The sequence below is a fragment of the Cucurbita moschata genome, unplaced genomic scaffold (assembly GCF_002738365.1).
Source record: "Cucurbita moschata cultivar Rifu unplaced genomic scaffold, Cmos_1.0 Cmo_Scf00003, whole genome shotgun sequence".
NCBI lineage: Eukaryota > Viridiplantae > Streptophyta > Magnoliopsida > Cucurbitales > Cucurbitaceae > Cucurbita > Cucurbita moschata.
In genome coordinates, this window is record NW_019268519.1 from 46,618 (window position 1) to 72,186 (window position 25,569).

The 25,569-nt window shown below is 38.4% G+C and overlaps 8 protein-coding genes across 9 annotated transcripts in view; 5 read left to right on the top strand and 3 right to left on the bottom strand.

Moving 5' to 3' along the window:
* The window catches only part of LOC111435643 (long chain base biosynthesis protein 2a-like), a 5,418-nt gene extending 1,622 nt beyond the window's left edge, over positions 1-3,796 (bottom strand). The window contains exons 1-11 of the mRNA XM_023073087.1: positions 3,543-3,796; positions 3,385-3,450; positions 2,938-3,026; positions 2,674-2,819; positions 2,470-2,594; positions 2,291-2,384; positions 2,029-2,192; positions 1,679-1,840; positions 1,052-1,178; positions 775-941; positions 566-673 (exon numbers count right to left, since the gene is read on the bottom strand). Coding sequence (XP_022928855.1) covers positions 566-673; positions 775-941; positions 1,052-1,178; positions 1,679-1,840; positions 2,029-2,192; positions 2,291-2,384; positions 2,470-2,594; positions 2,674-2,819; positions 2,938-3,026; positions 3,385-3,450; positions 3,543-3,668 — 1,374 coding nt within the window. The 5' untranslated portion in view covers positions 3,669-3,796. The remainder of the gene's footprint in view (positions 1-565; positions 674-774; positions 942-1,051; positions 1,179-1,678; positions 1,841-2,028; positions 2,193-2,290; positions 2,385-2,469; positions 2,595-2,673; positions 2,820-2,937; positions 3,027-3,384; positions 3,451-3,542) is intronic.
* An 885-nt stretch (positions 3,797-4,681) lies between these two features.
* LOC111435663 (NAC domain-containing protein 83-like) lies at positions 4,682-5,977 on the bottom strand. The gene is made up of 2 exons (XM_023073126.1): positions 5,358-5,977; positions 4,682-5,285 (listed from the first exon to the last, which is right to left on the bottom strand). Exons 1-2 carry the CDS (start codon positions 5,536-5,538, stop codon positions 4,747-4,749), a joined length of 720 nt encoding a protein of 239 aa, XP_022928894.1. The 5' UTR covers positions 5,539-5,977; the 3' UTR covers positions 4,682-4,746.
* Positions 5,978-6,183: 206 nt separating this feature from the next.
* Positions 6,184-8,660, top strand: LOC111435651 (APO protein 3, mitochondrial-like). The gene is made up of 2 exons (XM_023073099.1): positions 6,184-6,700; positions 7,457-8,660. Exons 1-2 carry the CDS (start codon positions 6,315-6,317, stop codon positions 8,325-8,327), a joined length of 1,257 nt encoding a protein of 418 aa, XP_022928867.1. The 5' UTR covers positions 6,184-6,314; the 3' UTR covers positions 8,328-8,660.
* A 491-nt stretch (positions 8,661-9,151) lies between these two features.
* On the top strand, positions 9,152-13,480 carry LOC111435636. The gene is made up of 8 exons (XM_023073076.1): positions 9,152-9,439; positions 9,729-9,885; positions 9,972-10,127; positions 10,263-10,419; positions 10,939-10,983; positions 11,755-11,920; positions 12,070-12,440; positions 12,698-13,480. The coding sequence occupies exons 1-8, from the start codon at positions 9,179-9,181 to the stop codon at positions 13,014-13,016; spliced, it is 1,632 nt and encodes a 543-aa protein (XP_022928844.1). The 5' UTR covers positions 9,152-9,178; the 3' UTR covers positions 13,017-13,480.
* A 475-nt stretch (positions 13,481-13,955) lies between these two features.
* LOC111432143 (mitochondrial import inner membrane translocase subunit TIM8-like) lies at positions 13,956-15,905 on the top strand. Its single transcript, XM_023068964.1, has 2 exons — positions 13,956-14,150; positions 15,295-15,905. Exons 1-2 carry the CDS (start codon positions 14,103-14,105, stop codon positions 15,478-15,480), a joined length of 234 nt encoding a protein of 77 aa, XP_022924732.1. The 5' UTR covers positions 13,956-14,102; the 3' UTR covers positions 15,481-15,905.
* Positions 15,906-17,464: 1,559 nt separating this feature from the next.
* Positions 17,465-18,779, top strand: LOC111440822 (bidirectional sugar transporter SWEET12-like). Its single transcript, XM_023077624.1, has 5 exons — positions 17,465-17,615; positions 17,692-17,902; positions 17,968-18,129; positions 18,211-18,330; positions 18,397-18,779. The coding sequence occupies exons 1-5, from the start codon at positions 17,524-17,526 to the stop codon at positions 18,628-18,630; spliced, it is 819 nt and encodes a 272-aa protein (XP_022933392.1). The 5' UTR covers positions 17,465-17,523; the 3' UTR covers positions 18,631-18,779.
* An 878-nt stretch (positions 18,780-19,657) lies between these two features.
* LOC111439120 (bidirectional sugar transporter SWEET10-like) lies at positions 19,658-21,163 on the top strand. Its single transcript, XM_023076852.1, has 6 exons — positions 19,658-19,760; positions 19,831-19,867; positions 19,960-20,170; positions 20,247-20,408; positions 20,492-20,611; positions 20,687-21,163. The coding sequence occupies exons 1-6, from the start codon at positions 19,715-19,717 to the stop codon at positions 20,945-20,947; spliced, it is 837 nt and encodes a 278-aa protein (XP_022932620.1). The 5' UTR covers positions 19,658-19,714; the 3' UTR covers positions 20,948-21,163.
* A 295-nt stretch (positions 21,164-21,458) lies between these two features.
* Positions 21,459-25,568, bottom strand: LOC111439108 (RNA pseudouridine synthase 7-like). Of its 2 annotated transcripts, none has more exons than XM_023076841.1 (12): positions 25,206-25,568; positions 25,083-25,126; positions 24,892-24,969; positions 24,665-24,765; positions 24,402-24,489; positions 24,137-24,215; positions 23,912-23,994; positions 23,260-23,325; positions 22,733-22,789; positions 22,198-22,305; positions 21,812-22,050; positions 21,459-21,710 (listed from the first exon to the last, which is right to left on the bottom strand). In XM_023076841.1, the coding sequence occupies exons 1-12, from the start codon at positions 25,309-25,311 to the stop codon at positions 21,608-21,610; spliced, it is 1,152 nt and encodes a 383-aa protein (XP_022932609.1). In that variant the 5' UTR covers positions 25,312-25,568; the 3' UTR covers positions 21,459-21,607. The 2 variants fall into 2 exon arrangements, with proteins under 2 accessions (XP_022932609.1, XP_022932600.1); XM_023076832.1 differs by having other exon boundaries at positions 22,198-22,323.
* Position 25,569: the final 1 nt, after the last annotated feature.

The following is a 25,569-nucleotide window of genomic DNA, read 5'->3' on the forward strand; positions in this document are numbered from 1 at the left end:
GGGGGGGGGGGAGGGGGGGTGTTGGTGTTGAGTGCGCGAAAACTAATACCTCTCATACAGTAACCGAAAGGGTGAAATTTATCAAATGGAATCGAAAGAACAATGTTCTCAACCAAGAAACAATGATAATCATAATGAACAAGCAATTCATCAACTGTAGCTTTCATCTACAATTTGGAACTACGATTTAACGAAATATCCGATGAGGCAGCAGCAAACTGTATTAAATAATAGGATAGGCTCTTTATTGTCACTAGGTCATTATTTTCTTACTAATTTCCTTCCACAAGATAGTTGTCTTAAATAACTAAAAAAGGCTTTATTTTGATGCTTCATTTACTCTTTATTATGACGACACTTTTAAATCAAGTAAATGCCTTTATTTTGCTGCTTCAATTATTCTTTATTATGATGACACTTTTAAATCAGGTAGGCACAAATATTGTAAAGTTCAGCATTTTGTTCAACTGAGACATACAATTTGAATATGAAAAAACAGAAGAAGAATTAACCATGGTAAAAATGGTAAAGTAAAAAAATTACAATAACCAAAATAAAGGCTGACCTCTAAGGCTTCGAGGAGGTCATCCTTCGTATGCGATGCAGATATGCAAATGCGAGCCCTTGCCAGAAGAAGAGGTGTAGCTGGAAAAGCAACAGTGACAACCGCAACCTGTCCAACCACAAGCAAAGTAACATCATACTCACCTTTAGAAAACATGGAGAACTTCTACAATGGATAAAACTATCAGGCTAGCCACATGATGTACTTACATTCTGCTTGAGGCATTCCCTAGAGAAGGCAGGAATTTTTGCAGGGTTGTAAAGCATTATAGGCATTACAGGAGAATCATCATCTCCTAGAACTTCAAATCCCATTTTCTGTAGCTCAGACCTAAAAAAGTTACTGTTTTCACGTATCCTAGCAAGTTTCTGAGCACCTGTTTAGTCGGGAAAATGAATAATTTGTTTATAAACCAGAAACCTTTAGTTTAAGGACAACATGAACACACTCTAATATTATGAAGCTATGGACAAAAACTATAATAACCTCTACTAGAACCATCCTCTCCAAGAATAACTTTAATTGAAGAAATGATTTGCTGAGCACTCGGTGGTGATATAGATGTTGCATAAAGGTGAGCAGGACAAGTGTACTTGAGATATTTTATAAGTTCCTGAAATGACAAGGCACATACTATATTTGATGAATTCATCAATTGAATGCTTTATGCTGCAAAATAAAACTTTAAGAAGTTAATGCAAAAAATAGTTGGAAGAAACAGCCAAGAACTAAACAAACTGATATGTTCAAAAAGGATTGGTTCCTATCTGACTGCTTTTATACATGAGATAAGCAAACTGGAAAAGATTGCCCGAAGAGAAAAAAGTTCAACAACCTGATATTTCCAATAAGAGGTCTACTAGACAAACTGGCCCACTGAGGAATAACATAGTACAAATGCCAATTAGTTAACTGTAAACTCTGGGTGGCACAAAAATATAGAGGGATAAAAGACCAATTCATGTTGTGATAAACAGTAAGAATTAAAAATATGAAACAAATACTGCTGGAGTCTTCAAGAACTACTTTGTCAACTAATTTTATTTAACAATATTATAGATTCCGCTTGTTTAGTGTTAAAAGTATGTATTTAATAGAAAAAAAAAATTGAACCTTAGATCCTGCAATGTAGCCTCCACATGATCCAAATGATTTTGTAAAAGTTCCCATCATGATATCTACATCAGCTGTGTCCACTCCTAAAAGTTCACAGACACCTCTGCCTGTTTTTCCAACTGCTCCAATGCTGTGAGCCTCATCCAAATAGACATAGGCCTAAAAATAAAAAGCAAAATGAAAAGCTAAAAGCAGATAATGAATATCGTCAATGCTTCGCTATCTTTTTTTTTTTTTTTTTCATCTCAAGAAGTCATACGGCAATTAAGAATATGTTCTTGGATTAGGGAAATCTTAGTCCAGAGGACAGCATTCATGGTCTGATTGAATAATTCTTGGAAGATTACTTTATATTTTTTGCAAATGGCAACAATTTCTGGGAGTTTGCATATTTCCCCTTCCATGCTGTATATGCCTTCCACTACGACAATTATCTTCTTCCATGGCCTGTGTGACCTAGGTTGTCCATCCGCAATTTGCTCCCTCAAAACTTTATCCAAATGTGATGGAGCTAAAAGTGGGGGAAAGGTGAGTCAAAAAATTAGAGTTGTTACATTGACCAGAAATTACAATTATCAGAAGAAACAATGGAGGTTCTATACCACTTACTATTATGTTGAAAAACACGAACTGTAGCTCCTGAACCCCGAGCACCATTAACTATTGAATTATGATTCAATGAATCGCTAATAATTAGCCCTCCCTGCAGTTGAACAAATGGTCATAGTTTCAAACACTTCTAATTTAACATTCAAGAGGAAAATTTCAATTCGTATCTCTCCGTTTACCTTCCCTATTAGGACTGGGAGAATGGCAGAGTTTGTTGCATAGCCCATACCAAACACTAGAGCAGCCGGCTTTCCAACAAAGTTAGCCACACATACCTCCAACTCTTCATGCAATGAAGTGGTTCCTAAGATCAAAATAGAGAATTAGTACATTCTAGACGCCAGCGAAGAAACATGATGCAAAAGTTTATTATTTCCAGTTACCTCCATCAGCACGAGCACTACAGGTGCTTGGAGAGAACCTTTTTAATGATTCAATCACACGAGGAGTGCAATATTCATCCGCAGCGGCAAAACCTAGGTAATTGTACGATCCCAGGTTCAGACACCTTGAGACATTTGTGGTTCGCCTGTATGGTAAATGTATTGAAGAGTTATTGTAAAAATTCCAAAACATAGCTCGAATCCAATCTAACAAAATGAAAAGAGGCAATGTAGCAGCCCGTAGGGGGTTCATCAGAGACAAACTTCAGCGTCTTGTTATAGTCATTGGAGTAACGCTCAACCACATCAATCCAAGCATCTGGCGCGCTTGCTATAGGTCTTCCAAAACAGTCCTGCTCGAAAAAAAAAGTACAAGAATATGGATAAAATGAGGCTCCTCGTAGTTGATGGAAGTAAAATACGTAAGAATTCTTGAACGTTTACTGGAAATATATCGAGCTATTGGATTGTAGTTGGAATCATGATGAAGGAGGTCCAGTTTTTCTAATAAAATATTTGAACTCAAGATGATGAGCAGTAAGTAGAGTAATCAAGATTTCATGCACTGCAGTGCGGCTTAACAAGATTGTTAATAGAAAGAATGTGCGAGAGGGAAAGCGAAGCAGGCAAAATGGATAATTTGAAACTTAAAAAACAAAGAAACAGCAAGAAATGTTATTCCAGAAGGTGAATTAAAAACGAAATGCATACTTGAATGCGAAGATAAAGGCGACGGATGTAAAAATCCTCGAGTCCTAAGCAGATCGGAGCGTAGCCCTGCGGAAGGAAGTGGAAGAATTAGGGAAGGGATGCGCATTGAGAATAGGAAAAAGAAAAATCAGGGATGGGAGATTGGCGCCGGCGCGGACCTGAAGATTGCTAGAGTTCCACCAATCAAAAATCTTTCTGAAAAAATCGCGGAATTGACCAAAGACGAAGAGGAGACCATAGCTAAAATAGGTGGTCAAGGCGGTCAAGTACGGGATGGTAATCATCTGGACCTACGATTTGCCGGGAATTATGAAGCTCTTACTTTGCGTTCGACAGGGCCTCGATCTCCAACCTCACACAGGGCTGCTCTTCAAACTTGGGATTCCTCCTCCTCACCGAACATTCATTTTCTCATTTTAATTTCCAAAAACAAAACATGAATAACTAATTTATAATTCTTTTTACAATCACGTGGACAACTCCCGCTGGGGACCATTTCGTCTTTTTGGCATTTTTAAAATTTTTTTTTTTAGAGTTCAACAAAGACGTTTAACTGCCGAAAAGACGAAATAACCCCGGAAGCGCAGTATATGTATAATGTTTAGGAGAATTGGGGAAAAAGAAAATCAAAACGTTTACCAATTTTTTTAAAGAGACTAATTTTATTCGTTTTACAAAACGTTTACCAATTTTATTCCTCATCTTCCCCAACTTTTTTTGTTTTGCTACTTTACAACTCTTGCTCATTATATCATCGTCTCAATGACTTTACAACTCTTATATATATCATATAATTTATTCTTTTATTACGTGTATATTTGGTTAAATTCGAATTTTAATTAGATGTTATTTCACTGGTTGAAAATAAAATATTTTTATTTGACACAAAAAATTTATGTTTACACATCTATTTTTGTTGGTTGTTATTTGTTGATATAAATTAAATATTCAAATAAAGTTATTTATTATTGAATATCATAATAAGTTGGTTTAATAAAAATGATATTAGTTGTTATTTGTTGATATAAATTAAATATTCAAATAAAGTTATTTATTATTGAATATCATAATAAGTTGGTTTAATAAAAATGATATTAATACTTGCTAGTTGATATAGGTTTATTTAAATTAGTTATTATTTTTAATATATAATATATGAATAATTACAGTAGGCTTAATGTTAATGATAAGTTGATTAAAGGGAATGTAAATATGGTTTATGGCCGGATCCATATCTAATCTAATGAATAAATAGTAAGTAGGGTAGTTAACTTTTGTTGAAAATAGTTCATTTAAATAGGTAATATCTTAATACAGATTGGAAACAAAAAAGAAGTATGAAATATATATAAATAAATATAATTAAGAAGCAGAAAAATCATCGTCAGACTTTTGTTGGACAGAGCTGGCGAAGAAACTGGTGGAAGTACTGGAAGAGGATGAGGTGGTGGAGGGGGCGGGGGAGGCGGCTGAGGCGGAGGCGTTGCCGTCGGAATGGTTCGTAGACATAGAATAATATTGGAGTTGCAGATGATGATTATATCTATTGGATTGGAGTTTCCTCCAAAAGATGCGGCAAATAGCCCACTTGTTCATGTTATTCAATACAGTTGGAGTATGAGTTTTAGGGTGAGTGGCGATGAGGCGATACTGATGCATAACCCACCCTGTCCTACTCCCACCTCTGTTCCTATTATTGGCGTAGAAAACCAGAGTCTTCTTCATCCCCACACTCACGCTCTGACTGCTACTACTGGAGCTTACTATTCTCCTTTCACGCCCTTTGGGTTTGGCCTTCCAGTACCCACTCGGAGTCCACACCCATCTTCCATTCTTCTTTCCTGTTTCTTCCTTGTTGATGAACAAGTATGTGCACCTCTGTTCCACCTCCCAATCCCCACCTGCATGCATTATTTATCCATCATCACTTTTAAGTCAACACAACGCCCTAAATGCAGTGAAACAAATCTCACCTGGAACCTCCCAAGGATCGAAGTGGCAAACATTGACCTCTGGAATGATGGAAGCAGGCAAGGCGCAGGAGAAGACCTTGCATTTTAGATACTCAAACACAAGCTCTTCTTCCGTCGGCTGAAATCGGAACCCAGGGGGCAATCCCCTCATTCCATCTCTCCCGAACTTCAACTTATCCATCAGTACTCAACTCATCACCCAAAATCCCACCACATTTATAACCCCATTGCATCAATCCTGCCCTCTCAGTTGAATTTGTCTCCATTTTGTATGGACCGATGAGTGGAAAGATGACACATAAAGCTCCGTGCAGGAAATGAAAGAGCGGCCTCCTTTCGCAAACTTAGTTTATGGGTTTTCAAAAGTTGGGTGGGAAAGAAAGATTGATCATCAAAGCTCTGGATTCTTTATTTTCTGTTCTATTTTAAATTTTCCAGAAAGCAAAAGCAGAAAAAGGAAAGGTTGCTACAAAAGTCGATTTCCAATTGTACTTTTCTTCGCGTTGAAGATGCTGCCTTTTCCTTTCACCCCATTCCGACCGCCGTCTTTCCCTTGCGGTTGTTACCGGTTGCATTGGGCCCGTTTGGTATCATTTGGGCCTTTCCTAAGCTCCCAAACAGACCCCAATTTAAGGGTTTATTGGTTGGGCCTTTCCTAAGATGCCCAATTTAAGAGTTTATTGGTTGGGCCATCCCTAAGCTCCCAAACAGACGAGTGCCCAATTTAAGAGTTTATTGGTTGGGCCTTTCCTAAAGCTCCCAAACAGACGAGTGCCAATTTATGAGTTTATTGGTTGGGCCTTTCCTAAGCTCCCAAACGAGTGCCCAATTTATGAGTTTATTGGTTGGGCCTTCCTTTTGTCGCCCCATCCTACGAATTTCTCCTTCACTTCCTCGTTTCCAGTCCGCTTGAGGTTCGCACTTGCAGTGAGTCACGAATTCGTCCCAAACTCTCGAATGCTGCGACAGACCAGGGCGTTCGTCCAAAGGGGTCCACTTATTCCTCTGAATCCATTTCACCGATCCTTCAAGTTCACCCAGACGGCAGAGAAATTTGAACTTCCTGACGCTCCTGATCCCTCATATGTAGATTTGCCCAGACCCCGTGAGCGGAAGTCCGACAGAAAACCGTTTCCCACTCCTATGAAGCTTTTGATTCGAAGAGCAAAAGAGGAGAGAGAAGCCAGAAATGCGCAGCCTTGTAGGATGCTCGAAGACCCCCCCGACAATGGATTGCTGGTGCCTGATCTTGTCGATGTAGCTCAAAATGTGTACCTAGCTTGGAACTCCCTCCGCTTCGGCATATCAAAACTCTTGGAGGTCATTCCCATTCAAAGATGCAGGTGCCTGTTGTATAATTTCTATCTTTGACGTATTCTCCACTATGTCTGAGTGATCCTTCTTATCCCTTGCCTACCCTGAACTATAATTATATTTGCAAGGACTATTGCGTAACTAGTGGTTAATAGGAGTTGAAAGGACCCGTTGCCTAGAGAACTTTGTTTAGAGGACAGTGAGTTAATATGGTTGTCTGGTTAATTTGGTTTAGAGGACAGTGAGTTCTAATTTGAGGTACCATGTTTGGTTGGAAAGGAAGGCTAAACAACTTTGTTTGTGCTAAGTTCAGCTATTCTCTAGGGTCTGTATTTTACTAGGATGCATATTATCCATTGGGAACTTAACCCCCCACCACCCCCACCATTTGAAGCAAACTCATAAATTGTGATATCCCATGTTGGTTAGGAAGGAGAACGAAACACCCTTTATTTATAAGAAGAGTGTAGAAACCTTTCTCTAGCATACGCGTCATGGAGAAGCCTACAAGGGAAAGTCCAAGAAAATTTTTGAGGGGAAGCCCGGAAGGGAAAGCCGAAAGAGGACAGTATCTGGATGAGCACTAGTTCCGTTGTGCAACTCTAAAAGGCGCGTTTTAAAGTCTTGAGGGGAAGCCCAAAAGGGACAATATCTGCTAGCGGCAGGGTTGTGCCGTTACATAAATTCATTAAAGTGTGGACCATGTTTTAAGTGCAGTGTTGTAACTTGTACAATCTCCCCCATCGTTGTTGGCTAATTAACTTGCTGATGATTGTTCTCCTTAGGTTTTGCTTCGAGGTTCATATTGGACATGTAGGTCATGAAATTAGAACTTGCAATGGTCCAAAGAGTGGGCTTCGAAGTGCTACTCACGTTTGGAGAAAGGGAGGAGCTCAAGACGTGGTTTTTTTCCCCAAGTGTTACCATCTTTATGATCGTGTAGGGAAACCAAGAGTTGGGCACGAGGAGAGGTATGTGATACCAAGGATACCTGCTCTATTGGAGCTTTGCATCCAAGCTGGTGTTGATCTTGAGAAATACCCTTCTAAAAGACGAACAAAACCTGTGTACAGTATTGAAGGGAGAATTGTAGATTTCGAGTCGGTGAAGGAAACGAATGAGGTGAAAACAGGCGTTTCTGTAAAGCCTGATCATGGGATAGAACATGAAGGAGGCAGCAGGTGTTCATTCTCATGGAAAATTAGTAACACATTGGACCAACAACATGAAGAGAACAGGGAGTTAAGGAAGTTAAGCATCATGACACTAAACTCGTGGGTTGAAATGGTATCCGGAGCAAAGAAAATAATGGAAAAGTATAGGGTGCAGACATGTGGATACTGTCCCGAGGTCCAGGTTGGTCCTAAGGGGCATAAGGTGAGAATATGTAGAGCTTCAAAGCATCAGTCTCGCAACGGGTTGCATGCATGGCAGGAGGCAACGATAGACGATATTGTGGGTCCAAATCATGTATGGCATGTCAGAGATTTGAAGGGGCCTCCTTTGGATAACAAGTTGAAAAGATTTTACGGCAAAGTTCCTGCTGTTGTAGAGCTGTGCCTGCAAGCAGGAGCACCTATTCCAGATCAATATAGGAGCATGCTGAGGCTAGATGTGGTTCCCCCACACCCTGATGAAGTGGATCTCGTTGCTTGACCTTGCTCTTGTTCGTTGCCTCACATTTAGAAAGGCATCGAATGGCCAACGTGTGGAGTTGGAGACCCGATTTGATGGTTGAACTGCATCGACTTCGTATGGATATCGGGTGGTTTGGTTGTAGCTTGGTATTGGCTACTCTAGTTGGCTGGTGATTTCATGTTTGACAATCCGTGCGAGACATTCTGTGTATGTAGTTCCCAGGACTACACAACTCGCTCAGGACCATGTACTTTAGTGAGATGTGTAACTTTGTTTTTGTCCCGTCAATATTGAAACCCGTAAATATTGAGACAAACTAATATGTACTCTACATTCTAAATTTGTTATTAACCATACTTACTATAATGCACTGTTTTACTTACTAGAATGCACTGTTTTACTTACTAGAATGCACTGTTTTAGCTGAATAAGCAGACTTGGTGCTTTCCTCAGCTGATCAACCAATATCATAGCAATATCATATTTATAGCATTATGAATTTGAATTTGTTTGCTTCTTGATGATATCTTCACCTGATTTACTTGCATGCTTGTGAATTAAGCCTTCAGGAGAGATCTCATATAAATTTGGTCTAATAGTTTGGAAAAAAAAAATTAGAATTTAGTTGGTATTATTTTCAAATTTAGATTTTTGCCTTTATTTTCAATTGCATATTTTAAGGCCGGAGCTCTCTTTTATGTGATTTTGTGAAACTAAAGGGAATTATTTAATGTTTTATTTTTCAGAGGCCGAATTTGTGATCTACCATTTTAATTAAATATATATAATCTTGATAAGTTCAATAATCTTTTTAACAAATCCCGACCCCCAATGTTTTAGAACTAAAATAAAAGGGTAGCCGCGGTGTTATGAAGATAAAATTTGCTTCTCTAGGCGGTGGCGGGAAAAGCGTAGGGCGAACAGAAGAGGAAATAGGAATGACCCAGCCTGTGAAGAAACCCAGATTGGAGGAGCTCTGGTGTGCCCACTCGCCTGAAATGGATGCGGCAGAAGCAGATGAATGCAACTACACCGCCGACGAGCAAGAGGCGGCACTGGTGGCTCTAGTCGATCATCGTACTCGTGAAGTCCACCATCTCCAGCAGCGTATTTCCTACTACACTCGTCAGGTTTTTACTTTTCTTTTTCTCTACCTTTCACTATTAATTTTCATATCACATTCCATCTTCGTAGTAATTACACCCGATCCGCAACAATGTCAAGAACGCTAAACACTATCCAACTTTAGTTTGAAATTCTGGACAGGTTCCTTTCTATCTACTATATATCAGAAATGAACGCTGAAATGCTATATTCATTTAATTTTAGTGCACATTGGACAAGCTTTCTTATTAGGTCTTGTGAAATATATTTGAAAAAGAGATTATTAGTTCATATGCATTCGGAAAACTTCTACAGCTAGAGGAAGCAGAGAAGCGGTTACAGGAATCTGAATCTATGTTGGCCCGCTTTCGAGGTCCACGTCATACTTTGCCATCAATAACTTCTCAGGATTGTGGATTCAAATGTGTAAAGGCTGAGCCGAGATCACCCAGTCCTATTCATGCAAATGGGGGTTGTTATATAATCTTCCTAGTTAATTTACACAGCATTTTGCTATTGCTATAATTCCAACTATCTCCGATGTTCTAATGCTGTCAGGTTCCGAAGCAAAACGATTTATTAGTTCCAGTCACAGCCCTTCAGTTCTCAATCACTCTAATCTTGCCATTGTGGCTGAACAAGACAAACCTTGTATCCCTTCTTCTACCGGGAGAGTTCTTGAAGATCAAAGTAATAGAAGAAAAAGAAAGTTTGGTAATGCTTCAACCCTCTGTTTAAGTGCTATCCTTTTACAGGCTACTCCATTAGTTTCTGAGGAAGTAGTATGCAACAACGCAGATCCTCTCCCTCCCTTTTTTGGGCTCATGACGTTTGTTTTGTCTATGTTAGAGCAAAAAGAGCACAAAGAATTGATTGCATTAGTACGTAGCAGCTCTTCTCCGTTGACCGCCCAATGCAATGCTAGTTATTATTTTTCTAGTCAGCACAAGAGAAAACTGAGAAGCCTTGCTCCATGTCCAATTAACGACCAGCTTTTTGTTACCAGGTATTGTTATATTAGAATGAATATAAATGTAGATGTATCTGAAAGAGTGCAAATGCACATATATAAGATTTGATAGAACCCAAATATATTGAAATATTAAAGATAACTGAATTACAAGATAGTTAAAGTAATTCGAGGTATGCAGACGCTCTCTCTCGAACACTCTCACTCAAGCCTAAACCAACTAAATGAATGCTTACCCTCCTTTCCAACCCACTTTATCTATAACAAATCACCATAATGACTTCTCTAAATAATTACCAATATACTCTTAGTACTTGAATAATATTCCTAATTCCATCCTAATGGCATTCCTATCAACATATTAATTGAATTCTTTTCTTGTTTTTTAACGAGATACAAACGATAAATGAATGAAAAATATGGTTTTATTTGGGAGGAATTATTTTTTCATGTTATGAAACCTCTGCATCAAATGCCATATGCATAATGTACAAGATGGTAAGCGTTGGGATTACCAAAGAATCTAACAACTGCTTGATGTTGGGACTTCTGTAGTGCTTTGGATGGAGTGATCAACTTGTGGCAAGTTCAGTCCAAGGGGTACGTCTTGCTCCCCTATTTTCCTACCTGCTTAAACAAATCCAAACTGAATATTGGGACTAATAAAACCCTTGTTTCAATCTTTAAACATTTCAATAAATGCCATTGATGGGACTAATAAAACCTTTGTTTCAATCTTTAAATATTTAAACTCACTTTATTTAACTGCATTTGTTAGTTAGTTGTGGTTATTGAGGTTTTAAGATTCGGCAGAAAGTAATGGCAAATCTGAATCTTTGTTTTCAAAATATAGGCTAAAAACTATTGAGTAATTTTATATAAGATAAAAGGTTAAACCGTTGACTATGTCCTTGAGTTCTAAAGAATTGGTTAAATCCGGGAAACTATTATATTGTTGAACGTACTTGTTTGGTTCTCTACGTACTATGGCTAATTTTAATTATGATATTAGTAGTTGAAAGAACAAGGCTGATGGAAATATGCTATAGTTCAATCTTTCTTACCTACCCAAAATGCTTAATGCCAATTCTTTTCTACAATGATATAGTCAATAAATTTAATATGATGGGTTTTAATCTCATTGCTTACAGTTTACTGTGGTTATTGTCAAAAACATTCTTTGGTCTATTTTGTCCTGAAAGAAAGTTTCTCTAGCCGACAACTTCTCTTAGATGTCAATGAAAATATTATTTTGATTACCTAAGCATATTAGTACCGTGGTGCTCGTTTTAGTGGTCTTAGATATGAAGTCCTACATTGGATTCTAAAGTTCGTTTATTGCAGCCCACATCACTCATTTTCCTTTTCCAGGTCATTTGCCTCTCTTCTTTGTACTACCGATTGTATGTCTCAAAAGCAGAGGAGATGGCCGGAAGATATGGCATGGCATCCAGAGGGAAACAGCCTATTTTCCGTGTACAATGCTGATGGTGGAGACTCTCAAATATCAATCTTGAATTTCAATAGGACTAAAGAGGTAAGTTGCTTCTCATTCTATTTTAAGCATCCTTGGTTCCATGTGATACAATATATTGGTGCTGAAAACTATGCTGTTTCCTCACAAGAATATTATTTTATAACATTAGAGTTTGAGGCAGTTTTTTCTGTGTTTACATCTATTGACAGAGTGGCTGTGTGACTTTCTTAGAGGACAAGCCTCATGTTAAAGGCACTATCAACAGCATTAGTTTCTTGCCTTGGGAATCTGTCCCGTTCATTACTGGTGGCAGTGACCATGCTGTCATTCTATGGAATATGAAAGATAAAGAGAACACATGGAAACCAGAGCTTTTGCACCGAAACATGCACTCTTCAGCTGTCATGGGTGTCTCTGGGATGCAGATGAAGCAGATCGTACTATCTGCTGGTGCAGACAAGAGAATCCTTGGTTTTGATGTTCAAGCAGGAAGTGTACTCTTCAAGCATCAACTAGAGACTAAATGTATGAGTGTCTTGCCAAATCCATGTGACTTTAACTTGTTCATGGTCCAAACAGGGTGAGAAGTGCCTATTTATTGCTAAAATTCTTAGTTATCATTCTTTGCAACTGTCTTCAATGTTTATGAACACACGCATAGCTTCTTTCTCAATGGTTTTTTCTTGCTTATTAAAATGTAAATATGTTACCAATTGAATTTTTTTCCTTAAAAAGAAAAAAAAAACACTTTTATTAGATGCCATAGTGAAATACTTCTCCTGAATGGGACTCAATCCTAAATTAATAAATATTTTCAATGGTGGTTTTATTATGCAGGAGTCCAGAGAAGCAACTTCGGTTATTTGACATTCGATTGGAAAAGAAAGAAGTCCACGGTTTTGGGTGGAAACAAGAAAGCAGTGAATCTCAATCAGCTCTGATAAGTCAGGCATGGTCTCCTGATGGTTTACACCTAACGTCTGGTTCGGCAGATCCTGTAATTCATGTTTTTGATATCAGATATAATTCTCACATGCCATCTCGATCGATTAAAGCTCATCAGAAACGTGTCTTCAAAGCTGTTTGGCCCCATTCTCTTCCACTTCTTATTTCCATTTCATCTGACCTGAACATTGGACTGCACAAACTGGCCTAGATATTCCATGTTCAAGTTACTAATGCTACATGCTGTCTGCCGTAAGAGCCCATCTCTAGGTCGCTGGACATCTTTTGCACGTTCTCAAAACAACTTATTAAGAGCTAATTTGGAATCTTGGATGCAGTCAACTAAGGACAGAAGCAAGAAAATGTACGAGTTGTCTGCAGGCATGCAGTGCATAGTCATCTGGTTGTGATGACATTAAAATCTGAAGACAAACCTTGAAGACCTGAATATGTTGCTGGTTGTGACTCAGGTAGCTTAGTGGGATACATGTAATTTATTGATCTTGTTGCCCTACATTCATTTTATACGAACTGCTCAAAGACAAATGTTTCATTTTGGTTAGAGGGCTTGTGACTTACGAGTACTTGAACTAATCATGTTATTGTCTACTTTGAGCATAAGTTCTCCTGGCTAATGTGTGTACTCCCTTATACTTTTAAACCCATGATTCTCCCCTCGACATGGTTTTGATACCATGTTAAGAACCACGACCCTCCATAATGGTATGATATTGTTCACTTTGAGCATAAGTTTTCATGACTTTACTTTTGATAGTCCTCAAAGGCTTTATACCAATGTAGATGATCATCTTCTTAACTAGTCTAACGCGTCATTCTCTTAATTAGTCAATGCGGGACTTCAACTCAACAATCTTCTAACACTATTTTCATGATTTTTTATGAGATGGAGGGGGCAAATAATGAGTTGACATTCTGTTATTTATAAACTTTTATTCAGGAGAACGAAAATACGAAATCTTAAACAGGAAAAGTATGAACTCAGTCAAAGGTAACAAAAAAAGTATCATATTTTTAACAATTTAAGAGCTCAATCATGGCTGACTGAAACCAATCAAGAAAGCCGACGTAGGCCCATTAGGCCTGGCTTTGAAACGGACTACAGCCCAATTGAGGTTTGTTAGGCCTGGCTTTTGTCGCCCATCACGAAGGCAGACTCACGTTTTCCTCCCACTTTCTCCTTTCCTGGGCGTTAGGGTTTTTCAGTCAGCACGGCTGGGAGCATTCGCGGGCTTTACAGACTCAATCGTTTGGCGGCCTTCAACCTTCCTAAGTTGCCATGGATTCCTCGTCTCTTAACTCCCCAGAGCTGATGAATTTTATCAATGTGAGTTCCTTATCGCCTTCTTTTAATTGTCACTTCTACGTTCTGATTCGTGTGGGATCGAACCATAAAAAAGACTGCAACTCTTGATCTCTAATTGTTTCTCGTCTTTGAACTCAATATCATATACATATCTATGATATGAAATCCGAACATAGAGAATTTCTGATTTTCTTTTGACATGAATATGCTATTTGGTTGCTTTTTTTATTGTCTCTGTATTCATCCCCTGTTTACTTTGTAGAATGTGCGAGGGTGGTGAAATTGATATCAGTTAAGACTGTTTCTTTGCTTTCTAATTTATAGGGGAGTGACAGCTCTGATATGTATTCATGAACCATTTAGTGTCAAATTGATTGTAATACTTTTGCAAGAAACTGTTACGTAACTGCAATGAACAGAGTGCTTGAAACAGAGGTTCATATTGACCCGGTTAAATGACAAGCATTAACCTCTTGAAAGTAGCCTGTTATATTTTCAGATTTTAGTTAGATTCACTGAGCCTAGGAGAAACATACTTTGATTATATTTTATATCGAAGAGTTTGAACTCTCTAGGTTGTAGAAGCAACTTCTTAATTTCCTTCAAGACGAGCTTTGAGGGTGTAATTTGGGCTGAAGACTTCAGAGATGCCACTTGATGATTGTACTACTTTGTGGAATATGAATGTATCCTAATCTTGGAACGATACATGGCGCTGAGTTGTCAATATGGGTTTTCTAGGAAACAGAAAGAAACATTTTCCGTACAAATATATTCAATATGTACAACCACCATGCAAGTTATAATAGGCTATAGAGTTCCTTGGGTTCATATCACTTAAAAGATCTGAGTTTGTATGAATTTGAGGTTACAGTCATGTTTCTTTTTAAAGTATGATTTAAGTTTGCATAATATCTTCAATTTGATAATTTTCATAATTGAATGCCATTGACATTGTGTTTTTATTGGTTTAACATTCCATGGGGGCAATTTGTTGACTCCGAAATCTGTGTTGCCTGCCCTTAAACTGCACAACCTCCAGCGTTTTCATTTCTGGATTTGACCCCTCCCTTCGAGAGTGTAGATAGCAGGATGCTTTGTTGTTGACTTCTATTTGTCAAAATTTAATGCTATTGGTAAAGTATTTGGTCATTTTGATTAACAGGAAGAGAAGCAAAGAGCCATGGTTGCGGAGATGGTGGCTAAGCTTACTAGTGTGTGTTGGGACAAGTGTATCACTGGTACGCCTGGGAGTAAGTTCAGCTCCAGTGAATCTAACTGTCTATCTAACTGTGCACAACGCTATATGGATATGAGCATCATCATTATGAAACGATTCCAAAACAGTTAATGGATCTCAACGGGAGGAAGATGTTCCGGTTACAAGACAAACATATTTTCTTGGATCTATTGTTCAATTTAAACCAAAAGAAAAAGGGTCTAGACTTGTGGAAATATTGTTCATTTTTTAAAGTTGATGCATTGCCCAAATCAGATTATCTTACATCTTGATAAGAAAATTACCGAACTGAAATGGTGTAGCCCATTGTAGTTTTTGATATGTAGGTGTTGTTGAGTTTCTGCTTTCGATGTCAACTAGCTGCGTCCCTGAAATTCCAAGAGGAAGGGCTCGGTTTGGAGCACTGCCTCTTAAGTCTGGATGAAACAAAAAAGTAGGCATTCCATGTAATTGGTTGCAAGTACCGAACTTTGAATAATTGGATGTAATGTCATAGTTGCACAATGTGAATCATTTTAACACCTAGATTCTGCTTCTGCTTCTGCTTCCAGCCTGGTTCTATCCTCTTTTAAGTTTCAACCATCTTTAGCTCTCGTAAGTGTTGACTTATGCTTATTGAAGGAAGGTCCGTCGGTGGAGCATGTTTTAATTAAATGCACGTTTTTATGCAAATTCTATCAGTGTAGTTATTTATGTATTTAGAACATTACGTCGTTAATTTTCTTTGCCTTAAAGGTCATCCTTGTAGGCCTTTCACTTTGTTTCCTATTTACCCAATGCCCCACTATATCAGCTTCCAATTGATCTGATGATAACAGACTGGAATTTGATTAGTAGGAGACCAACCACGACGGGGGCTTAACAATAAAATGGGGAAAGGGCTAGAAAAGGGCAGCGGTGAATATCAAGTAATAAAGAGAGATTAGCGCTTAGATTTGTAGAGCTTAAAGGAATTGCGAATGGTGGAGTTCCTTGCAAGAGAATATCTGCCATTTTGAGGCTCGTGTCTAACATGCTAAATGGTTCGTCTTTTATCTAATCACACACGCAACTCGATTATATCCATTTTTGTGTTCATACACCAACAATTAATAACCTTTAATTATCAGTATACTGAATTCATAATACTATCTATCCACTTTGGATGTAGTTTATATATACCGAACATCCTAGATTAGACTACTCAACCCAAATTATAAGAGTTGAGTTGGGTTGAATACTTAGGGTTCACACTCCAAACCAACTCAACCAAACCAAAATGAAGAATATTTGTTGTAATAGATGTTAGACTTGTGAAGGTTTAATATTTGAATTTTATGATATTTTAGCTATTACATTAATATGTATGGTTGGTAAGTATGATTTTTTTTAAATAAACTAAAAAAAATGAAATCCTATTCATTGATTCCGCACAATTCAATTCGAAAATAGACGAAAATAGAAGGTTGGGTTGTGTTGGATTGTAAACTTGGGTCAAGTCCAACCTAACCTTAAAAGTTAGATTTCAACCAAGTGATTATTTGATTGGTGTTAAGTGAATGAAGAAGTGATTATTTGATTGGTGTCAAGTGAATGAAGTTCATCTTTATAGATTCGAATCCGGAGACAAAAGAAATAGTAAACCTTATCTGTTGAGTGTAATCGTTCCTGAACCATACAGCTGCCAGAGCAGACTAATCAAAACCTCCACAACTTTATAATATCTCTTAAAGAAATATTTTGGGGCAATACATATAAGCTTGGTGCGGGTTCAATACATATATGCTCTCATCAGTGTACATGGCGACACCTTTCACACACAGCAGCCTTTGAATTCCCTGTGTCACGCGTATGAGTTCCTAAAGCGCAATAACTGCATTTATTAATAACAATATCGTACGGCTCTTCACCCCTCTTGTGTGTCTTTCAGGTCAAGGGACCTTCTTCTTTTGTAGTTGTGGAATTATACACACACATAAAAAGTTGGGGAAGCCGAAGCCCGAAGTGGGGTTTGGGTTGGAAGGCTTTAACGCCAAGGATATCATAAAAATGTAGCCTTTGATTCCCATTTCTCAAGTTAATAAAGTAATCCATTCTAGTTAATTAGCACTATAAATATGAGCCCTTCCCCCCCCATCTTCATCTGCACCAATTTAAAGCAATAGAAATAGCGTAATGGCTCTTAATTTTATCAACCACAACCCTTGGATCTTTGCGTTTGGTCTTCTGGGTAACATTTTCTCGTTCATCGTGTTTCTGGCCCCAGTGTAAGTAGCAACCTATATATGCATATGTATATGAATATTTGTGCGTATTGAGAAGAGTACTGTGGTGGTGTTACAGGCCTACATTCATAAGGGTGTGTAGAAAGAAATCAACGGAAGGATTTCAGTCAGTTCCGTACGTGGTTGCTTTGTTCAGCGCAATGCTACTTATCTATTACTCCACGCTGAATGCGGACGAGTTGTTTCTAATGACTATCAATTCCGTGGGCTGTTTCATTGAGACCATTTACATCGCTTTGTACATTGCGTATGCTCCCAAGAAGGCTCGGGTATGTGTGTGCTTAACTAATTCATTCAATTTTGATTTGTATTGATTCCAATCAAATAATGGCAGATATTCACTGTGAGGTTCTTTCTTCTGTTGGACGTGGTTGGGTTTTGCTTGATTCTGTTGGTGACCCAATTTGTGGTGAAGCGGCCTTACAGAGCCCGCGTGATTGGGTTCGTTTGTGGAGGCCTCTCTGTCAGTGTTTTTGCAGCTCCTCTCAGCATCATGGTATGCCTATGCTCTGCTGCATCGTCATCGTCTTTAAATAACTAATATTACGTTAATGATGATATGTTTGTTTGTTTGTAGCGGACGGTGATACGTACAAAGAGCGTGGAGTTCATGCCGTTTTCGCTATCACTTTTCCTCACACTCAGCGCCGTTATGTGGCTCTTCTATGGGTTACTCCTCAAGGATCTGTTTGTTGCGGTAATAATAATAATTGATATTGATATTATGGTGTGTTGAAGTAATTAATGAACGGTGATGATGCAGCTTCCAAACACACTGGGATTCACATTCGGGATGGCTCAGATGATTCTGTACGCCATCTACAGGAACGCAAAGCCAGCTGCTGAGCTCCAACTCCCACAGCACAAAGCCACCACGGTGGAAGTGGAAGCGGAAGCTAGTTTGGATACTCCGGAACAGCGCCATCATGAGAAATATTGCATGGATTTGGAGACACAAGCAGCCCCAGCGGCACCCATGCTCAATTCTGCGGCTTGACACTATCTTATTTTAATTCACAAATTTCGTCCTACCCTTTTCTCTTATGCTTAATTGCTTTTCCCTAATCTTTCTCTCCTTCTATATGTAATGTAATCAAATCCATTTCATAATTTCATAATTAAAGGTTGCACTAATGTTGTACGTGATGCAATTTTGTGGGTATATTATAAAATATATAATCATAACGGCTCACACCACTAACAGATATGGTTGTCCTTTTTGAGCTTTCTAAAGAAGGGAGTTAGGAGAAGATTTCCACACAATTATATTGTTTTGTTTTACTCCCAAAGTGGGACATCACAAATACTATAATTAATAATCACAAATACTCTAATTAATAATTAATGATGGACTGAGCTGTGAAAGGCGACATATAGAATGGGGTAGGGAAGCAATCCTTTTTCCAAAATAATTAGCAAAAAAAGGGAAATTTAGTATCAAACATACATTTAATTAATTTTTGTTGTTTTACTTGAAAGAAATGGCCGTATTCCTTGAACCAATTAATAAAGAAGACGAATTTGGGGTTAAATGATCTTCCAAACTTCATGTGCAAAGAATTTGGCAATAATCTTTGTTCTGGAATTGTTACTGCAAACACCCATTATTTGGGCACCTAATGTCCGGTAATCCTCGCTTTCATGAGGCAATGTTTGATATATAATTAATATAAAAAAAAAAACATAAATTAGTAGAAGTGAAAGTGAAAGTGAAAGTGAAAGACGACGATGATGGTAGAGATGGTGTGTATGATGGGGTTAGGCATTAAGTGGTATTACACATCAGAATGTGCGTGGGACAAGATTCTGTGTGGAACCAAAGATTCGATCCCGCCCAACTTGTTCTTATATCCTTTGGATTAAAAGGAAAGAGTGGCGAGTTTAGAAACACAACACACTGGCGTGTGGGATATTATGATATGGACTTAGTTCCCCAAACCAAGTATGAGTTGGAGGCCTTAAAACCACTTCGTGGGTGACACGTCAGAAACAAATAACCTTTTTTGCACTATAAATAAAACCCTCTCTTCCGCCCATTATTCTCACTGCACTCTCATACCCTTCAGCGTACCAACACAGCAATGCCCATTAGTTCCCAAGCTCTGGCTTTTGTCTTTGGCCTTTTAGGTACAATCCCATTTACATTCATTTTATGTTCTTATCATACGCTCATTCTTCATATTCTTGTGTGTTTCAGGCAATGTCATCTCCTTTATGGTCTTCCTAGCTCCACTGTAAGCACACCACTTACTGAGCGTTCATTATTGCTCCGCCGGAGTGGAGGGTTTACAGTTGTTTAATTATAATAATATTATGCACTTTGCAGGCCAACATTTTACAAGATATACAAGAAGAAGTCGGCGGAAGGGTACCAGTCCTTGCCTTACGTGGTTGCACTGTTCAGTGCCATGCTTTGGATTTACTATGCTCTTCTCAAAACCAACGCCACCTTTCTTATTACCATCAACTCCTTTGGCTGTCTCATTGAGACCCTTTACATCTTCCTCTTTATATTTTACGCTCCAACAAAGTTAAGGGTAAGTGTGTGTATATATATATATAACACATTTTCATTTATAATTGGAGTTATCAGATATGAATTCTTGCGTTCAGTTCCAAACGGCGAGGCTGCTAGTGCTGTTGAATGTGTTGGGGTTCGGGGTGATGCTGGCTTTGACTCTTGTGTTAGCCAAAGGGGAGAGGCGTCTTAAAGTTCTTGGGTGGATATGTTTGGTGTTTAATCTCACCGTCTTTGCTGCACCCCTTTTCATCATGGTAATTAATACACATAAATTTGTATATATATATACATATATTATACAAAGTTGATGCATTGATTAAAATGAATATGCATGCAGGGGAAAGTGATAAAGACCAAGAGCGTGGAGTACATGCCGTTCGCGCTATCATTCTTTCTCACTCTGAATGCAGTGATGTGGTTCTTTTATGGCCTTCTTCTCAAAGACTATTACATTGCGGTAAGAAGCACAATTTTATGGAACACAAAAAATTAAAGAAGGTTAGTAATAATAATATTGATTTGGATGAAGCAGCTACCGAACGTGGTCGGGTTCGTGTTCGGTATAATTCAGATGATCCTGTTCATGATATTCAAGAATGCGAAGAAAAGCATCCCAATAAAAGAAGAGCCAAAGCCACAGCTTCACCAACTGTCAGAACAAATAATGGACGTCGTAAAACTTGGGAATATGGTTTGCACTGAACTAAGCCCCGTCGCCGTTCTTCAGTCAAACATGGAGGTGGTGGTGGAAGCCGTCATCGACATCCAAAACAAGCAACAGCTAATTAAATAACTAGCTACTAGTGTGTACTCTGAATTGTTTGTGGTTTTGGAAGGCTAAGTGGTGAGTTAGTTTTTGCTTAATTAGTATAATTAGTGTAGTAAACAATATTGCCGTGTCGGTGCTGGTGTCGGTGGCAGTAAGCCACAAGAGCGAGCTTTGATTAAGCCCGATGATGTTGTTTGTAATCATATCTCTAACTTATATATATTTCTCTTTGACCACGCACTCCTCCGAATCTTTCACCATAATTAATTCTTTCATTCCAAAATATAACACCCACTTCCAAAAGATGCACCAAACATGGCCAATGGAGCATTGCGTATAATAATACAAAAGTAGTGGGGTGACTCGGATGGAGGCAATGTGGGGCAAGTGGTAGGAGAGCTTGTTGAAGTTATTATGTTACAAGGGGTTGGTGGTACTGTAAAAGTACATGCGTCGGTGTACTTGGAATCATTTTTGGAATCGCATGGCGTGGCATGCCCTGTTGTAGCAGCTCACACTCACTTATCCCTCCAAATTCCACATAATTTCTCTCCCACTTCATTTTCATCATTTTCATAATAAACACAAATATCCCAAAAACTGGGTCCTCTACGAAGAATCATATTCATACCCACATCCAGCCTTCTCAAACTTGAATCCAAAAATACACTTTTCATACGAAGTCTATTTAAGTGAAGCCCATTCTGGATATGGGCATTCGTAGATCCATCCTGGTCCGGAGTACCGAACGCAATGCAGCCACAATCCCTCTTCTTCTCCGTCATATCTGCACATAACGAAGCATGTTCAAAGCGACACTCATGGACATCGTTACATTTTCAGTGGAATCAAACCAGAAAATCTTCCTGTGGAATAAAAGTTTCTCACCCTTTTGGAGCCAGATTTGGACAGTTTGTGCACATGGGGTCAATGCTAAAATCTTCACTTGAGTTTTCTTTGCGTGCACTAACACAATCTTCTTCAATATCATGTGCTGTAGAACACGCAGATATCGCAGCAGCTCTATCCGCAGTTGTTTTTTCCACGGAGCGACCAGAAGCTACTTTTGTAAGGTAGAGTGCATCGTTGGCAATAGGATACCCTGTGTACTGCAAATGCACACGGATCTGCATTGCAGGGATACCACAACACACCAATTTAACATAAGAAAGGAGAGGAAGCAAACATACATGGATCATTCAAACGTACGAAATATCATTAAGGGGAGGTCTCATGCAAAAGAGGGTGGACAATATTCCAAACATTACACTTACTTGATGAGTTCGTCCAGTGACCGGTTCACATAAAACAATGCTATGGACTCCATCGGAACCGATGCAAGTAAACTTTGTTTGAGCGGCCTTCCCCTTTGCCATAGTATCCTTGCAAGAATCAACCATCTGTTGTGTCAATACTAAAGTCAGACAAATACGCTTCCACTCAAGAGGACGACACTAGGAGCCAAAGGAGCAACAGATCTCTCACAAACTTTATCCATGATAATATAATGGCTATGGAATAAACCTGTTTTAGACCTATAACAATAGCCGTACTGTTCTGTTTTAGGAAAACAGAACAATACACTGCGAATTAAACTCCATCTTTTTAATTTCTTTATTATACGTAGGGAGTTCAAACCAATTCAACTATAAGACAACCGTTAACTTGTGTGCATTTTGACTGTTCTTATAGGACAACCATTTGACCCTACCACATTTGACTGTCAACAATGTACATTCCCTTATTATCCACTTCCTCTTTTTAAGTAACTGTAGTCCATATGGACAAGTGTAGAAAATGAAGCCTCACCTCCGTTGTGCTCCTTCCCTCTCGAGCATTGTAGTTTATGTGAACATCGACCACTTGCTGAAATCAAATCCAGGATAAAGTGAAGCAGATAATCAGATAGATGCCTAATAGAAATAGAATATCAATATTATGAGGTGATTTCACCAAATATAAAAATACACCACAGTTCTCCAGATAACTGGGTATTATGCTTGAGACTGAACAAAAAATTTGATACACATTTATACTCCTTTGTGTCAAAAGAACTGAGTGTTCGATCTCATACTCTTCTAACAACACCACATGCCTATAATGAGCACAGACGACAAGCCAAAACACACGCACATGTCCAAGCAAACCAGGACAAGACAATCAGAGCTCCATTTCGGAGGGAGTATATTGAATTGCCCTTTATCAAAAGGATTTCTTCTGTTACAAGAAGAATCTAAAAATAACCCTTTAATCTAGTCATAATTGAAGGAACAGTTTGATAAATAATTGAAGACAGAAGAGAAAAACACGACTTGACTAAAATAAAGAAGAAATACCTCTTCTTCTGGAAACACACCCACCACCCTTGCAATGTACTGTTTCTTCACCAGCCCAGACTCAATCTGCAGAAAGCAAGCATTCCTATTAAGTGAGTTTCATCAGTTCCTAGTTTGTACATGTGCAGAAAATTTGAATTTAACTATTTACAGTGTACAGTACAAGACTATTAACGAGAAAAACTCGCAGTGCAAGTGGATTTTTTTTTTTTTTTTTCCCTTCAAAATTGCTTCTTCAGTTTATATTGTCTTCAGTTTCCAAATTTTTATGAGTTACACTTTTTTTGTTTTCCTTACATTTGTCTTATTAAAATACCAAATTATCCCCTAATTATTCATATTTTAAATATTTTTTATAAACTAAACATTAATTATTTGTATATCTTGTAAGTCATAATCTAGAAATCTCAAGAACTTTGTTTTAGGCAGAATATCTGTGTTGGACATGGTAGGCCGAACATGCTCTGGACACATGTCCACACATTGAAAACCATTATGTGACAGTTAGAAGTTGTCTACCGAAGAAAAGCCACTGTACAAGTTTGATTACAAAATTTTAGAAGACTGCACAACATAAAAATTCCATGAAAATGAATTCCCTTTTCATTAACTACATATAGCTAAAGAAGAAAGTCTTAAGAATAAGGCATACCTGTTGTCTGAAAAGATCAGCTTTCGATGCATTTCTAGCAATGATAAGAAGTCCTGAGACAAGACGGTCTAGTCGATGTATAGCTGACATGATTATGTCAAGGGAAGAAGAGGGTTACCCTTCAAACCGGTGGATAAAGTATGCTAACCAAGTTTATTCGTTATCAATTTAACAGAACTAAGCCAAGAGCATAATAGCTACAAGAAGGAAATGGAAGTTGGATACGAAATAGAGGTGCCAAACCATGCTCTGCCTGAAGTATGCCAACAACGGTGTTCTTCCTATATTGACCACATGGATGAACCTATATTACATTAGATATTGCTAATTAAATAGAAACACAAGTGACGGAAAATCTACTTAAAAGAAAAACAAACAATGGCAGACAAGAGGAATGTGTACACTAAAACTCAAAAGTTTACGGGGCATGTATTGAGAGCTTGCAATACTAATGACATCATATGAAATTCATACTGCCAATCTGACTCACTGGAACAGACGCAGGCTTGTAAACCGTCAGCACATCTGCTTCTTCTTTGAGAATTTTCACCTCCAAAGCCATTACAGGCGGTTCATGCCTACAGCCCTTGTGAAATCAATTACAAGCTTGAAAACTCTATAATGCAGCTTTGAGTAAAGAAAATTAAGACAGAAAATGTAAATTAAAGAGAATCATAGCCACGTAGTTTATACCAACCGTGAACCATAAGCCTTTAAAATACTACCAGAAACTACAACGTGGAGAACATATACCTGTGCAGGAAATGGCTTATCTTTTGAGATGTTTTAACTATATATGATGTAGGCACCATCTCCCCATCGACTTGTATGCGACCACATTTGACTGCATCAATCTGAGAAACAAAGTTCCACACAGTAAGGCATGAAAACAAGGAAAAATCTATATTTTGATTCAAACAATACAATAACTGACAAAAGCTGAGACCAAATGATCACATTAAACAAGAAAAAGACCATACATAGTACTCGTATGGTCGGCCTTTAAACTCTTCAGTAAACAAGTCGACAATGGATTTGCCGGCCCATCGATTCTTAACCTGCAAATTGTAGATATAAAGTTCCAATTACGAGTTTGAAATTAGATTGAATAGTCGCACATTTGTGACAGTTTAAACTGAAAAATAAGAAAGGAAACCCATAAGGCACTTACATGGGCAATGAACTCGAAGTAGTAAGGTCTAACGTGCCGCCTCCCTAGCAAAGAACTCTGATTAATCCAAACTGGAAACTAAAACGAAAAGAAAATCCCCAAAAGAGGGCTTTTAGTTTGTACCATTGTGAAATATGTAATCGCATCGTTGAGGGGCATTGGCTGGGGTTTGCCATACGATCTCTCCTTCTCCCATGCCCTCTTCTCCCCTCTTCCTTTTGCTCGTCATTTTGCTGCTTTAGGCGGCTTTACGGAGGTCATATCGACGGTATTGGCTTTTGGATGAGCCCGCCAAATAGACACAGTGTGGATGCCCGACTAAAACGTCACCGTTTAATTCTATAAGCCAACCGAACCGAACCGAACCGGAGAAAGCGCCAGTGGTGCGGTGTGGTGTGGCGTCGTGACGTGACATAAAGTCAAGAAGACCGCATCGATTTCGAATCGGTCTGCCTTAGCGAGCGCTTACTTTGTCTTCTTCCTCAGT

Bases quoted from the DNA above. Each gene is read 5' to 3' on its own strand.
- LOC111432143 (XM_023068964.1), top strand. From the start codon at position 14,103: ATGGATTCCTCGTCTCTTAACTCCCCAGAGCTGATGAATTTTATCAAT. The intron at 14,151-15,294 runs GTGAGTTCCTTA...TTTGATTAACAG, and splicing joins AGCTGATGAATTTTATCAAT to GAAGAGAAGCAAAGAGCCAT.
- LOC111440822 (XM_023077624.1), top strand. From the start codon at position 17,524: ATGGCTCTTAATTTTATCAACCACAACCCTTGGATCTTTGCGTTTGGT. The intron at 17,616-17,691 runs GTAAGTAGCAAC...GTGGTGTTACAG, and splicing joins ATCGTGTTTCTGGCCCCAGT to GCCTACATTCATAAGGGTGT. The intron at 18,331-18,396 runs GTAATAATAATA...GTGATGATGCAG, and splicing joins TCAAGGATCTGTTTGTTGCG to CTTCCAAACACACTGGGATT.
- LOC111435663 (XM_023073126.1), bottom strand. From the start codon at position 5,538: ATGGATAAGTTGAAGTTCGGGAGAGATGGAATGAGGGGATTGCCCCCT. The intron at 5,286-5,357 runs GTGAGATTTGTT...TAATGCATGCAG, and splicing joins CGATCCTTGGGAGGTTCCAG to GTGGGGATTGGGAGGTGGAA.
- LOC111435636 (XM_023073076.1), top strand. From the start codon at position 9,179: ATGAAGATAAAATTTGCTTCTCTAGGCGGTGGCGGGAAAAGCGTAGGG. The intron at 10,420-10,938 runs GTATTGTTATAT...GGACTTCTGTAG, and splicing joins GACCAGCTTTTTGTTACCAG to TGCTTTGGATGGAGTGATCA. The intron at 12,441-12,697 runs GTGAGAAGTGCC...TTTATTATGCAG, and splicing joins TTGTTCATGGTCCAAACAGG to GAGTCCAGAGAAGCAACTTC.
- LOC111439108 (XM_023076832.1), bottom strand. From the start codon at position 25,311: ATGACGAGCAAAAGGAAGAGGGGAGAAGAGGGCATGGGAGAAGGAGAG. The intron at 25,127-25,205 runs GTACAAACTAAA...GTTCTTTGCTAG, and splicing joins CGATTACATATTTCACAATG to GGAGGCGGCACGTTAGACCT. The intron at 21,711-21,811 runs GTGAGAAACTTT...CGTTATGTGCAG, and splicing joins CCAAATCTGGCTCCAAAAGG to ATATGACGGAGAAGAAGAGG.
- LOC111439120 (XM_023076852.1), top strand. From the start codon at position 19,715: ATGCCCATTAGTTCCCAAGCTCTGGCTTTTGTCTTTGGCCTTTTAG. The intron at 20,171-20,246 runs GTAAGTGTGTGT...TCTTGCGTTCAG, and splicing joins ACGCTCCAACAAAGTTAAGG to TTCCAAACGGCGAGGCTGCT. The intron at 20,612-20,686 runs GTAAGAAGCACA...TGGATGAAGCAG, and splicing joins TCAAAGACTATTACATTGCG to CTACCGAACGTGGTCGGGTT.
- LOC111435651 (XM_023073099.1), top strand. From the start codon at position 6,315: ATGCTGCGACAGACCAGGGCGTTCGTCCAAAGGGGTCCACTTATTCCT. The intron at 6,701-7,456 runs GTGCCTGTTGTA...TGTTCTCCTTAG, and splicing joins ATTCCCATTCAAAGATGCAG to GTTTTGCTTCGAGGTTCATA.